Below are 12,915 nucleotides of genomic sequence, written 5' to 3' on the forward strand. Positions count from 1 at the left end.
CTAATAATACAATGCCAATTTTTTTTCCGCCGCACTGCCTGAAGTAACCCGAGACAAATTTCACAGGCCTCGCCAAACCCCCCACCCCAACCAAAAACCAAGCCTAAGGCAGTATTCGGTTGGATTTGGGCTTTCTTCTGGACGAGGGGACCCAGGAACTCGGATCTGATCTGGGTAGACGGAGGCCAAGGTTGCTTGATTCCAGCCATCTCAGCCCTAAATGAAGTTGCCGGAGATGGCAGCCCCTCCGAGGAGATGTGTAGAGTGTACATATGGTATATCCACTATCCAATGGTGCCGGACATCGACGAGGTAGCATGGGAAAAATTCACCAGAAAGCATGGCATTTATTTCGACGGGATAAAAAAGGAGGTTGATCCCATGAACAGTCATTCTCATTCTCATCCTTTGCTGCAACCAAACTGCAGATATATAGCTCAGCAATAAAACCTCTTCCGCATCAATCAATTCAAGATCATCAGATTCATCACCCACGCATTACATGCATGCATGCATTAGACTAAACTGATTCAGCTGCAAAATGACCAGAACATTAACTCCCAACAAGCACGAAAACCTCTCAAACTACCTAGTTCCTGCAAACATTAATTCTGCTAGGAGTTGGACACTCATTGGAGACTCTCCATGGACACTAGATAGACTGCATTATTCACCAAAACAACTTTAGAAGCCATGGAAAAACCAGCAAACAACTACCCATGAATTTCCTTCCAAGCAAGCAAGAAACTCACAAATCCATCAGTCATTCGAGAATAGGAATTGGAATATCATTCTACATCATTAGAAGGAAGATCAGTCTGAGAGAGTCCTACACCCACCAATCAGAAACACGACCAAATCTTATTTTACAAATGAAATAGGAATTAATTCCTACAGCAGCTCTCAGTTCCTCCCGAGTGGGAGTGACCTGCAGCTAAATGTCTCCTTAAAATTGGATTTCCTCGAAGACGTAAACAACGAGGCATACACTTCTTTATTAGCATTCGCAGGTGCCAAATCAGCCGCCTTGAACCGTTTCGCGGAACCGTTGCTGTCAGCCTTCCCATTGCCATTCCCTTCTCCTTTGGCCGAAGCCTTCTGCTTAACACCGACGATTTGATCGCCCACTTGTCCGTTCTTCGCCTTCTTCGGCTTCTTCTCTTTGATCTTCATCCTCTCCTCCTCCAGCCTCTCTCTCAGCACTGCGACCTCCTCCTCACTACCGTTGATCACGATCCTGTCAGATTCCTCGAACTCCTCGTGGCACACGAGGCATGAAGAGGACTTCACCTCCTTCAGTGCTTTCGCACTCAACACATGCCCGCAACCTCTCAAAGCGAAGAACTTGTACTTCCCATTGAACTCGAGGCCTGTAATCGGGCACTGGAACTGTGTTCCGCCATGACCCTTTTCGATCCCCGGAATCCATGAGAGCTCGATATTCATCATATCCTTCAATCCCCTTATGTGGCGGAACGCCTTGGGCAATTTCTTCCCTAGTAAAGCTTCCACGAGGGCTTCCTTGTTGAAAACGTTCCCCAATTTATCGATCACGCAAGGCTCTCTCAAGGGTTCATATGACAGGGCACAATTGAGCCACTTCGACAGCCGCTGCTCGTTAGGGTCGACCTTGTCGGGCTTCTTCTCCGCGTACATGTTGAGGTAACAGTCTCGGGACTCGGCCCCGGTGGCCCCTCCATCTCCGCCGCCTCCACGGAGCTTGCCATGCAAAATCAAGGTGGAAAAATTCGCAATTGGGGCCCTGGAAATTGGAGCTGAGTCGTCCAGAGTTCTGCCATTGAGAGTGAAGTAGAAATTGGACGATTGAGCTGGATTGGGCAAGAGGGACAGCTTCAGGTGGTGGAAGGTCTGGGATGTCGTCGGACTTAGGGCTAGGGTTTGAAGGGGGATTTGGGCTTCGGAAAATTGGACGAAGATCTGACGCTGAAGGGGTTCAAGGGAATTGGAAGGCATTGTATAGAATTGGAGGGGCTAGGGTTTCTGCTCTGAGGTTTGGGAATCTGAAGGGGAAGAAGAAGATGAAGTAGACGGAGATCGGAAGAGTCCTAAATGATGGCCATTCGCCGGCCTTTTGCAGTTGAGAACCGCCGACTGACCTCGAGGGAAGGAGACTAATTGCAAAATCACCCTCAGCCATTACATTTTATCATATTGGTCCTCCATTTATTCATATTTACGTAAATTTGCCCCATGCTATTTGATTTTGCTGGATTGCCCCCTAAGTATGGCCACCCTTTACGGGTAATTAGGGTTCTCTTTATTTGAAGCTGTGCACATACAAAACAGCCGCTCTGCCGCCATCTCAGTCCTTTCCACTGACCGGAAGAGCCGTCGAAGCTCTGTGAGTTTTACTCTTTCATCTTCCCAGAGGTAAACATGATCCTATACAATCTCTGCTTATGAATGTTCACTGCAAATGAACTTTCTCAATGTTCTGAGAGAACTTAGCATGATTGTCGAGATACAAGTGACAATGAGTCAATGGAAAATTTGATGGCTCCTTGTCTGTCAGGTGTCGGTAATTGTGGGTGATCTGCTCGTAAAGCTTAGATCTTTTCCTTCTTTTCTTCTTCATTAATGGAGGTATTCAAATTCTGACCATTTCTTTTGCTTTTCATGTGGCAGGAATCTGTGCCTTGAGCATCGACCAAGAAGATGTCAGGGTGTGTTTGTCATCATCTCTATAACTCTTATCAGCATGCAAGAGTGACCATGTGTTATGATGTTGCATACTTGTTGTTCCTATCCCACTGTCTACGTTTGATTGGGGATGTTCTTTTGTTTTTGGTTCTTTATGATTAGGTTATTTGAAATCTCTCGTGGTTTCGAGCCTGTACTTGCTCTTCATTTGTTTGAATTCCGATTCCAAGAGGATAGATAAGAGAGCAGTGATGCAGCTTTTCAGTCCTAGATCTATCGTGTGAAGAAAAGTTTCGGACTTAGATCGTGATTCTCTTATTTACAGAGAAGAAGGTGTCCCTGCTGCTGAGACTGCAGCCCCAGCTCCGGGCGAGCCGATGGATCTTATGACAGCATTGCAGATTGTGCTAAGGAAGTCCCTTGCCCATGGTGGGCTTACACGTGGGCTCCACGAAGCTGCCAAAGTAATCGAGAAGCACGCTGCCCAGCTCTGTGTACTAGCAGAGGACTGCAATCAACCTGATTATCTAAAGCTGGTGAAGGCGCTTTGCAACGAGCACAATGTCAACTTGATTAATGTGCCTAGTGCTAAAACTCTCGGCGAGTGGGCTGGTGTAAGTGCCAAATTAACAGCTCGTCTCTTGCACTGCTCTATATTGCAATCGTATCTTTGACGTGGCCTTGTGTATCTTTTTGTATAGCTTTGCAAGATTGATTCTGAGGGAAAGGCAAGGAAGGTGGTTGGTTGCTCTTGTGTTGTTGTCAAGGTTAGTGTATGTTGACGTTGTCTCATCTAGTTTTCTAACTTTTGGCCTTCTCTGTATTCTCTGGTATTGGCCTGTTAGATTTTAGAAGATAGATTGATCGATATTGTCCCAGGGAACTTTCTTTGTATTATTATTAGGTATCCTACATAATGTAGACAAAGCTGAAGTTGCTTATGGTTCCTCTACAACTAAATCTAATGGATTTCATGTTGTGATGTTTTTACATTAATTCAAACTCATAGCCTTGGCTTTTAGGACACACATTTCTATCAGTTTAGCTATTCGGAAATCAATAATGTTTGCTGTTAATCGTACATTTTGCTTCTGGCGTCTACCTAGTAGTCTCTTTTTTTTTTTTTTCCAAAAACCTCGCGGCAACTAGCTTTTCCAAATATTGCTCGATGAATTTTTCTCTTGGACGTTGCCATTGATAGTAGCCTTGAACCCGTCTGCTTAATTTTTGCAGGACTTTGGGGAAGAGACAGAGGCTCGCCACGTCGTTATCGAGTATTTGAAGTCTAACTGAGACATTGGAGCTGCAAGTTACTTGGGGCATTAGGACTTTATAAGACAGATTAGTTACGAGTCTTTTTCTTTTTCCGCTGCTGCTACTTTGAGCTTTGCAAAGACATGAAATCCTGTTTTATCATTACATTGTTCTTTTCTTGGTTGGCTTAACTCGAAGATTTTGTCATCTGTGGTATTTACTTGATGCAAGAGATTGTAAATGACATCATTTGAGTCAATATTTCAAGTTAGAATCTGCCGTTGTTAGCAGTTTGGATCCCCTGTTGTTGGATTCAACTGTGGGGGGTTCTTTAAAGGCCGCTGATTAGATCTAGCAAGAGGATCATGTTCTAGTGGAGCCCAGCAGTGGGAAGTCGGTCATCAAAATCATTATCACTCTCATCGAGTTGGTAATTAATGTGAATAGGTACAAATATTCGTACTTAGGTGAAATAACTAGGTATGATCTGACATCTTTGTGTTAGTGTCATTCATCCAAATTATGCGATTCAGTCTTCTACGTTGGGTATAATCCAAGTATAGAACCAAATAAAATCAAGCGGAAATAAAAATAAAAATAAAACTTGTATGAAATAAGGTATTGCCAAGTTATAAATTACGCTCGAGCGGTCTTCCCTAATACAATTATGTTCGAGCAGATTTTATCTCCTCTAAAGATCCTTGTGGTGGTCTTGAAAAGAGAAGACTATGCTAACGCCCGAACGAAAGAACGAAAATTAGTTTAAGCCAATTACAAAACAAAAAGTCCATTTTTCTTTTTCACATAGGGTGTTGTTGCTAATGTAAAAGCACTGAAATATAATAGCTAAAAAAAGTGTTGATTTCAGAATAAATTAAAATGTTTAGAAGCAACATTTTAAAATTATTGAAACTAAAATTGATATTTGAAATAGAGAATAAAATGAAACAGTTTTTATAAGCGGCTATTAATATGTAGCAGAAAATCGGGCTTCCAACCACTAAAATTGTGAGACACGGCATTTTGGATATATAAGCATTTTCACACGCACACATAAAACTCATATTAAGACGTAATTTATTTTAGGCATATGTGGGCTTATTAAATTAGTTTGGGCCAAACCCACCAAGCCCACCCAATTATTTTCTTACATGAATCTTCTCCACCGCCTCCTCTTTTTCTTTGGGGGTTTTGGTCGGAGGAAAGAAAACGGAGGGAAGGGAAGGGAAGGCTGCTGCCGAGGGGGAACAGAAAGGAGAGAGGGAGAGAGAGACGATGAGAGGGAGAGAGGGAGAGGGAGGACGAGAGCAAGAGCACGAAAGCACGCGAGCAAGGCACAGAGCTCGGCATGCATGAGTTCAAGGTAGAGGAAGATGGAAAGGAGCAGGTCGGGGGCTGACAATACGAACAGAGAGGGAAGTACGACAGAGAAGACTGATGGTAGATTGAGATAGGGAAATCGGAATCCACCGGGAAGAGGTTTGGTTACTCTCGACTAGCTTCTAGATAGTGATTTTTGATTATTTAAGCTTTTATTTGATTGTATTCCGTTACCTTGGCGGCATGGGGTTAGTTTATTGCATTAGATAACTTAGTAACACGGCTCGGGGCCACGAATTTTCTTAATCGTTGGCAAATTAAGTTGGGAAGAATTGATATTGTTGATTTTTCTTGCTTAAGCTTAATTTATCCGATTGTGTTCTTGTGAAAGTAAGAGTATTTGGTTAGTGGGATTATGAATTGGGAGTGAAGAACGAGGGAATTATGCTAGAGTTCAAGTTGGAGCCGAGTAGGTTATAGGCATGTTTAGGTTGGTGCTTGATTCTTTTCTTCCACCTTCTTTCATTCAATTGTGTTATTTATGTTGTGAATCTAGAATTAACAGTCAATTGGATTGTTTAAAAATTCACTAAACCCAAAAAAAAAAAAGACCAATTAATCACTCTTATGCGTGGAATTCCGCTGCAGCGTCTCCCTGCTGATAAGAAGTTTCTCTTTGGGTCATACCCTTTACTTGGGATATGAGACCGAATGCGCTTTTTCTTGTTCAGTTCTGTTGTTTGCACATTGTAGCATGATAGCTCTATCTTTGCTGATAATTTTGCTAATCCGACTTGTTTATTGCGTAGCTCTGTTAAAATGACTCTGGTGACCGACTCTCCGGTGCACTCTTCCAGCAGTGAGGATTTTGCTTCCTTTCTTGACACGCATTTAACTTCTACTGCATCAGACTCATCAGCGAATGAGGATAGTGATGGAGAAGAGGATCTTGAGAGCAAGAGGTAATCGAGGATCTTGATGCGTTTGTTCTTCATATTGGTTTTCGAACTAGTTGTTGAACTATCGACGTGGGTTTGAGAATTGTATTCTGTTGATATGGAAGCCTGAGCAACATTTTGTGCAGTGTTATATTTGATTGATGTACTGTACTTGTTACTTTATTTGCGTTTACAATGATTGCCTGTCCGCAGTCTTCAATTAGTAAACTGATGTTCAGGGTAAAGAGGCATAAGGTGGAGGTGTTGGATATTCCTGAGAACACACACGAACCGACAACAGGTAGAAAATATTGACTGTGGGACTGCATACTTCCTTTGGGCTTGAGATAAATCTCTTTGTTACAAATAATTTAACTGTTTGCTTGGGTTTTGACTTATTAAGGTGCCGGAACTTCGAAGATCGAAGATATTTGTGCACATCCTGGTACATTTGGGAATATGTGCATCCTATGTGGGCAAAGGATAGATGAGGATTCCTCTGTATCATTAGGGTACATACACAAGGTGTGTCTTCGTTTTTGTATGACCATTTTCTTGTCAATAATCTTATCTTGGATTAGCAGTTGATACAACTATGCATGTTTTTCTAGGGTCTACGTCTTGCAAATGAAGAAATTGTTCGATTACGCAATGCAGATACAAAGAATTTATTGAGTCGAAAAAGGCTGTACTTGATCCTTGATTTGGATCATACACTGCTCAACTCAACATTGCTTTTTCATATGAACTCTGAGGAGGAATATTTAAAAAGCCGAGCAGATTCTCTACAAGGTACTATTTTGTATATGTATCGATTTTGTATTATTTTATATGTACAATAGCTTTTCAATTGAAGGATCATGTGTGCAGTGCATAATTTTGTAATCTGGTATACAGACACGTGCACTCAGCTAAATAACTACCCTAGTCAAAAGCATGTAAGGCAGCTTCGTTTTGTATAACTTCTTCACTTTATAGCACAAGTATATATCTTTTGTACTTCCTATTCTGCATTATTATGATTGAAAGTGCAATGGGCAGATATTGAGAATGGCAACCTGTTCATGCTGGAGCATATGCGAATGATGACAAAGTTGAGGCCTTATGTCCGCCAATTTCTGAAGGAGGCTAGCCAATTATTTGAAATGTATATATACACAATGGGTGATAGGCCCTATGCTCGGGAAATGGCGAAACTTCTTGACCCGAGAAATGAATACTTCAATGCTAAAGTTATCTCAAGGGATGATGGTACACAGAAACACCAGAAGGGCCTTGATGTGGTGCTGGGTCAAGAAAGTGCTGTGCTCATCCTAGATGACACAGAAAATGTGAGTATAGTTGAGATCATAAAGTTTTTAAAGTTTGCAATGTTTACGAGGGTATTTGGGGCTATATTTGCTCCTTACTGCTGAATTATGGATTGATATGGGATAAATGCTTATTTGTATCTTTCTTGGTATCTAGAAATCTCTATATGTCGGTTCCTAGTTGTTCTGCCCTGTTCTATGTGGGGTCTGATGAGTTACTATCTAAATCTTTAGTTCAGATGCATGTGATTTTCATTCCTGCAAAACATGCCTCAAATTCGGTTAATTATCAACTTTAGCAGATGTTAAAATGTTCAGCTCTCAAGATGCATCGTTTTGATGCTTGTTCCGCAGGCATGGATTAAGCACAAGGACAATGTGATCCTAATGGAGAGATATCATTTCTTCGCCTCAAGTTGTCAACAATTTGGCTTCTCATGCAAATCCCTCTCTGAGTTAAAGAGTGATGAGAGCGAGACTGACGGAGCACTCGCAGCGGTTCTGAGAGTTCTGAAGCGTGCGCACTCCTTGTTTTTTGATGTACACACTCCTAAAATTTCTATATTATGCATTCATTAGTGGTTATTGCTCGAAGACATTCTGGTTTTCTCATATATGGATGTGTGGGGTATGCAGGAGCTTGGGGACAGTCTGCCCAATAGGGATGTGAGGGAGGTAAAATCCAGACTTGGCCGTTTTTCAGATTCTTAATTCTTGTTTTAATGATATTTGTTATCCCAGGAAAGCAAATGTGGATAAATACTGATTGTTGGTCAGTGAATCAAATTCATCCACTTATCATTCATAATCTCAGGTCCTGAAAACGGTTCGGAAGGAAATTCTTCAAGGGTGTAAGATTGTGTTCAGTCGGGTCTTCCCCACCTCTTTTCCTGCCGAAAGTCACCAGCTCTGGAAGATGGCAGAGCAGCTCGGAGCCACCTGCTTAGTTGAGCTCGACGACTCAGTGACCCATGTGGTGGCCACAGATCCAAAGACGGAGAAGTCTCGATGGGCAGTGAAGGAAAAGAAATTCCTAGTGCATCCTCAATGGATTGAAGCCACATTCTATTTGTGGAAAAGGCTCCCGGAAGATAATTACTCCGTGAATCAGTTGTAGAACCAGTGACTTAGTCAGGATAACCCCCAGTTTGTAGTGTTAGACTACACATGTCATAGATTCTCGCCATGATTTTTGTAAAAATGTCGATCTTCTGCATAGAATTGTTGTTGAAACTGACACGGTAACTGGGATCTCTTGATTTTCAGTTTTCGGTTTTGTCAAGCCGAAGTACTGAGGTTGGCCTTAGCTTGTGCGACATCAAAAATTTGTATTCAAGGATCCACAATTTTTGTGGACATCTTTCGGTCATGTGCTTCATTCAGCTGCACACTTTTCCCCCTTTAGCTCCTCCCTCGTGTTTGGCAGGGGCATAATCGGTGAGCTAACAATGGTCAATGTGGTCGTGCAAACCATTAGGATCACATACCTAATTGTTGTCTGGAGGCAGTGCATAATTGTTGAGTTAATAAAGGCCTATGGCCAATTTCCTGATGAAAAGTTTTATCTTAACATCGGCCAAAGTGGCCCTAGCTAGAGTGCTTGCACATACGAACCAACCAATTCGGCCCGACTACGCTGTATCCAATTCATGTGGGCTTGAAATTATAATTGAGACCATGACCCCTGACCTCCAGAGGGCTATGTCAAGGTTTTGAATCAATCTTACGGTCTACTCCGTTGTTCGGACACCACAATTTCATACAGAGAGAGTTGTTAGGCGTTCCGATTCTTATTAAGTGGCGAGGATGCAGCCACGAGTCCATTACCAGGACCCCTGGCTACCAGTATGAGCTTCATTTTTCATACAAATATTCGTCATGTCACTCGAACTTCGAGGTCTATTTCCTGCAGTTCTAAGGAAAATGATGTGTGCTGCTTATAAGATAAGCTCATGTTGAATAGACACGACATACGAACCAATTCCTTCACGCATTGAATTATATATTTCAGTAGGATCACATTATACGTTCACTTGAAGAAAGTACATAAGTAGATCGAGAAGAGGCTAATTTAATATACAGGTCGAACCTCGTGGCATACAATTACGAGTTAGTGATAAAGATATTTAATGATTGAGCGATGATTCGGGAGAGATTCGACCATATACGCAGCAACTCTTCCTCCCCACGTAACCAAAGCTAGAACTGGTAAGTAGAAGTTGTTATCATATCTTCAAATTAATTTGATCAGAGCATATATGAAGGCATTGTCAGTCGAGACTTTTGAGATAACATATTTTCAAATGTATTTATTATTATATTATTATCTGATAGCTTATCTCTTTATTCCCCGAAAATTAAACCCAAAAGAGAGGGATAGGGAGTGCGAAGACAAGAAATTAATATTCGTTGTTCTTTTTTAGTTCGCAGAGAGGTATCGGTCTGATCTTGAAATGTATGCCCCCACCGTGATGATTGCACACTTGTCACCTTAAATCCTCTTTCTCATGCAGCAATTTCCACCATCGGCTCATGTCCCTTTCCAGCTCTTACATGGTCGATCGACGACTTAGCCACTCCCATGCATCCCTCGTCATCTCTATATGATAAATGGACCGCACGTTCGCCGTCGATGATCTTCTCTCAATTTATATTCCCTCATTCATTCCGCGGTTTTTATCCCAAAAACTGATCCAGACCAAATATACACGTGAGGCAGCTCATTATATTTAATGTCTACATCGGACTTAATTTTGTACGTACATAGTTTAATTGTATAAACTCGTTTAATGAATAATTGTTATATATATCGGCCAACCGATGATATATATGTGTGTGTATCTTACTCGGTTATAAATCATATATATTTAAGAACGATCCTTTTTTTTTCTAACCAAAACTGCTCATTTTGTTATATAATTTTGCATTATTTGTTAATGCATTGGATCAATGGTGAATAATAAGCTCAAGTCATGATTTTCTGTGATGCCTAATCACGTAAGTAATATACCCCACCATTAATAGATATAGTTAATAGGTAATAGTACCATGCATTTTAGAGATGTAAATATGTATGCATGTTATGTAAATAATAGAGCTGCTAATTATTACTATATATTCATTCACGAAGCAAAAATATCTGATGACCACCACCTGGCAAATCCCAATTAAGTGACATATATACTTGTCCGTTCTAGTTGTTTCATCACCGATGAGAAAAGGCATCAATCAATGTGAACTAAAAGACTTCAAGACAATTGCTGAAGGCCAAGTGTCATTTTACTGATTAAGTTGTATACATGATATGATCGTACAGGCATGCGTGTGTTTTTTTTTTTTTGGTGTGCGCGCGCGTTTGTGTTGACTGTTTGATAAGAATGCTAAGTAGCGGTAATGCTCATCGGAGAACCAAAAGCCGGAGACAGGGTCTGATCATGCATTGCCTGGTTACATCACTACCTGCCAAGAGAGAGAGAGAAAAAAAAATTGGTGGGCATTTGATTAATCATCAAGGAATCTTGAAATGATGACGCAATTAGTTTTTGATATGAAAGATACATAAGTCGTCCATTTTGGACCATACATATATGTAAAAATTAGGAGCTAATTAAATAGCTTAACCTAATTCGAAATATCAATGGATTCTCATTCTTAGTGACTCATCGTATAATTCATTTTCTCCATTGAGCGGGGTGTCCATCTTAATTAATGTACTATTTATGCAACTTTTTTTTCTTAATTTTTTTACCTTCAAGTTTTCTGGGAGTCCTTTGACATATAGGTGAAGTAAAGACTGATGGCTTGGCTTCAGAATCGGTAGTTTTTTCAACTTTATGTCCCCAGCCGACTACAAAAACCGCTATAGAATTACAATAAATACACTTATCTAGAAATGTAAATGGCCAAGATAGACCTTATTAATTCGTGTAGCTAGTATATATGGTCGGGGCCATAATTTTTTCTTGCTGATTCTTTTTTAGGCCTTAGCTATATATAAAATCAACCAAAGAATTACATCAACCACTCGAAGATATTATTGAAGACCACCACCCCCATTAAGTCGATATATATATATATATATATATTTTATCAGGCCTTGAAGGTTTGAGTACTATATATGATATTTTCGACCTTCGGTCCAATCATGAAAGGAAATGGAAGTGCATGCATGCGTCGACCTGAAAGTTCATAATTAAGCTAAACACAAACAAATTATATAGCGATACAACTGAAATTCATGGATCCATTGGAAAAACAAATTGGAGAAAAGAATCAACTAAAATCACGTCCATCAGTAAACATATATATTAATTACCTAATTGGATGTAAGAAATGATGGAGAGGGTAATCAATTGGTACATGCTAATATTTTATTTGCTCAATGATTTAGTGTAATAAACATGAATATAAAATTGCATGAATTGGGAAAATTAATATTTTTTTCCCCGAGAGGAAAGGAAAAACGTTATTTTTCTCAAAACGATGAATATCGAATCATATTCAAATTTTTTCATATATAAAAGAACATGACGATTGTAAGTTTTCCTAATATGACGTCCTGAGATAATTACATGTGTCCATGGCCCCCAAGGAAAAAAAAAAAAGATTCCATGTGTCCAAATGCTGGTGAAAGTCGCCATCCCGCGTCGTTTGAGTGATGTCTCTATCATAACATAGTTCTGTTTGAATTTTCAAATAAAAAATTTTAATTTTAACTTTAATTTAACACACTATACAATAAAAAATATACATTTTTCAAGTAAAAAATTTTAACTTTAACTTTAACTCAACACACTATACAATAAAAACACACGTTTCTCAAGTCAAATTTATAATCACATCTCACTTGTCCTTTTTCACAATCAAAAACAAAATTAAAGTTACTTTAAAATTTAAATACACCATTACGTTCTAGATAGAAATTAGGAATAATATTATATATAAAAATATGCAGCCAACAAGAAAAACCGTTCTTCCATCCTGCACTCTAATACTCAGTTAAAAAATAATAATAATAATAACATTCTCCTTTAAAGAAGTTTGTCAGGATGTAGCCGCGCGTGGATTATATACAGAGAGTTTCCGTTATTATCGATCACCGCAAAAAGTATATATAGTGCTCATTTTTACTTCAAATAATTATCCCATATTTTGATTTTTGTATATAAACTCATATATATCAAAGAGAGGAAGCTTATATATATGTAATGCATATAATGGCCATTAGAAAATTAAATAAAAAGCCCGAGATGATGACATAATAAAGTACATATATAGTAGCACGCGCATGCATAGATACCTCCACAAATGCATAGGTATAAATCATATGTGTACAGATACGATTGTAGGTTGTATTGTCATATTGTGGTTCCGTCCGTATTGAACTAAATATTCATGAGAAAATTAAATCATACGGTTCTCTATATTCGTAA

General features: G+C 39.7%; 3 protein-coding genes across 5 annotated transcripts; 2 read left to right on the forward strand and 1 right to left on the reverse strand.

Annotated features, from left to right (window-relative positions):
- Positions 1-666: 666 nt before the first annotated feature.
- LOC116198483 (replication termination factor 2) lies at positions 667-2,105 on the reverse strand. The gene has a single exon (XM_031528639.1). It carries the CDS (start codon positions 1,972-1,974, stop codon positions 904-906), a length of 1,071 nt encoding a protein of 356 aa, XP_031384499.1. The 5' UTR covers positions 1,975-2,105; the 3' UTR covers positions 667-903.
- Positions 2,106-2,236: 131 nt separating this feature from the next.
- LOC116198486 (40S ribosomal protein S12-like) lies at positions 2,237-4,212 on the forward strand. 2 transcript variants are annotated; one of them, XM_031528641.1, is made up of 5 exons: positions 2,237-2,391; positions 2,647-2,684; positions 2,987-3,275; positions 3,363-3,428; positions 3,895-4,212. In XM_031528641.1, the coding sequence occupies exons 2-5, from the start codon at positions 2,677-2,679 to the stop codon at positions 3,952-3,954; spliced, it is 423 nt and encodes a 140-aa protein (XP_031384501.1). In that variant the 5' UTR covers positions 2,237-2,391; positions 2,647-2,676; the 3' UTR covers positions 3,955-4,212. The 2 variants fall into 2 exon arrangements, with proteins under 2 accessions (XP_031384501.1, XP_031384502.1); XM_031528642.1 differs by having other exon boundaries at positions 2,243-2,362.
- Positions 4,213-5,114: 902 nt separating this feature from the next.
- LOC116201638 (RNA polymerase II C-terminal domain phosphatase-like 4) lies at positions 5,115-8,852 on the forward strand. Of its 2 annotated transcripts, XM_031532927.1 has the most exons (9): positions 5,115-5,394; positions 6,045-6,197; positions 6,413-6,474; positions 6,577-6,698; positions 6,785-6,965; positions 7,215-7,504; positions 7,838-8,023; positions 8,120-8,158; positions 8,298-8,600. In XM_031532927.1, exons 2-9 carry the CDS (start codon positions 6,055-6,057, stop codon positions 8,598-8,600), a joined length of 1,326 nt encoding a protein of 441 aa, XP_031388787.1. In that variant the 5' UTR covers positions 5,115-5,394; positions 6,045-6,054. The 2 variants fall into 2 exon arrangements, with proteins under 2 accessions (XP_031388787.1, XP_031388789.1); XM_031532929.1 differs by lacking the exon at positions 5,115-5,394 and having other exon boundaries at positions 6,055-6,197; positions 8,298-8,852.
- Positions 8,853-12,915: the final 4,063 nt, after the last annotated feature.

The sequence above is a fragment of the Punica granatum genome, chromosome 3, assembly GCF_007655135.1.
Source record: "Punica granatum isolate Tunisia-2019 chromosome 3, ASM765513v2, whole genome shotgun sequence".
NCBI lineage: Eukaryota > Viridiplantae > Streptophyta > Magnoliopsida > Myrtales > Lythraceae > Punica > Punica granatum.

What these genes read in the sequence shown, in the direction of transcription:
- LOC116198483 (XM_031528639.1), bottom strand. Translation starts at nt 1,974, where the DNA reads ATGCCTTCCAATTCCCTTGAACCCCTTCAGCGTCAGATCTTCGTCCAA.
- LOC116198486 (XM_031528641.1), top strand. An exon ending in CTCTCGGCGAGTGGGCTGGT is followed by an intron (nt 3,276 to 3,362) that starts GTAAGTGCCAAA and finishes CTTTTTGTATAG; the next exon opens with CTTTGCAAGATTGATTCTGA. An exon ending in GCTCTTGTGTTGTTGTCAAG is followed by an intron (nt 3,429 to 3,894) that starts GTTAGTGTATGT and finishes TAATTTTTGCAG; the next exon opens with GACTTTGGGGAAGAGACAGA.
- LOC116201638 (XM_031532927.1), top strand. Translation starts at nt 6,055, where the DNA reads ATGACTCTGGTGACCGACTCTCCGGTGCACTCTTCCAGCAGTGAGGAT. An exon ending in CACACACGAACCGACAACAG is followed by an intron (nt 6,475 to 6,576) that starts GTAGAAAATATT and finishes TGACTTATTAAG; the next exon opens with GTGCCGGAACTTCGAAGATC. An exon ending in CCAATAGGGATGTGAGGGAG is followed by an intron (nt 8,159 to 8,297) that starts GTAAAATCCAGA and finishes TCATAATCTCAG; the next exon opens with GTCCTGAAAACGGTTCGGAA.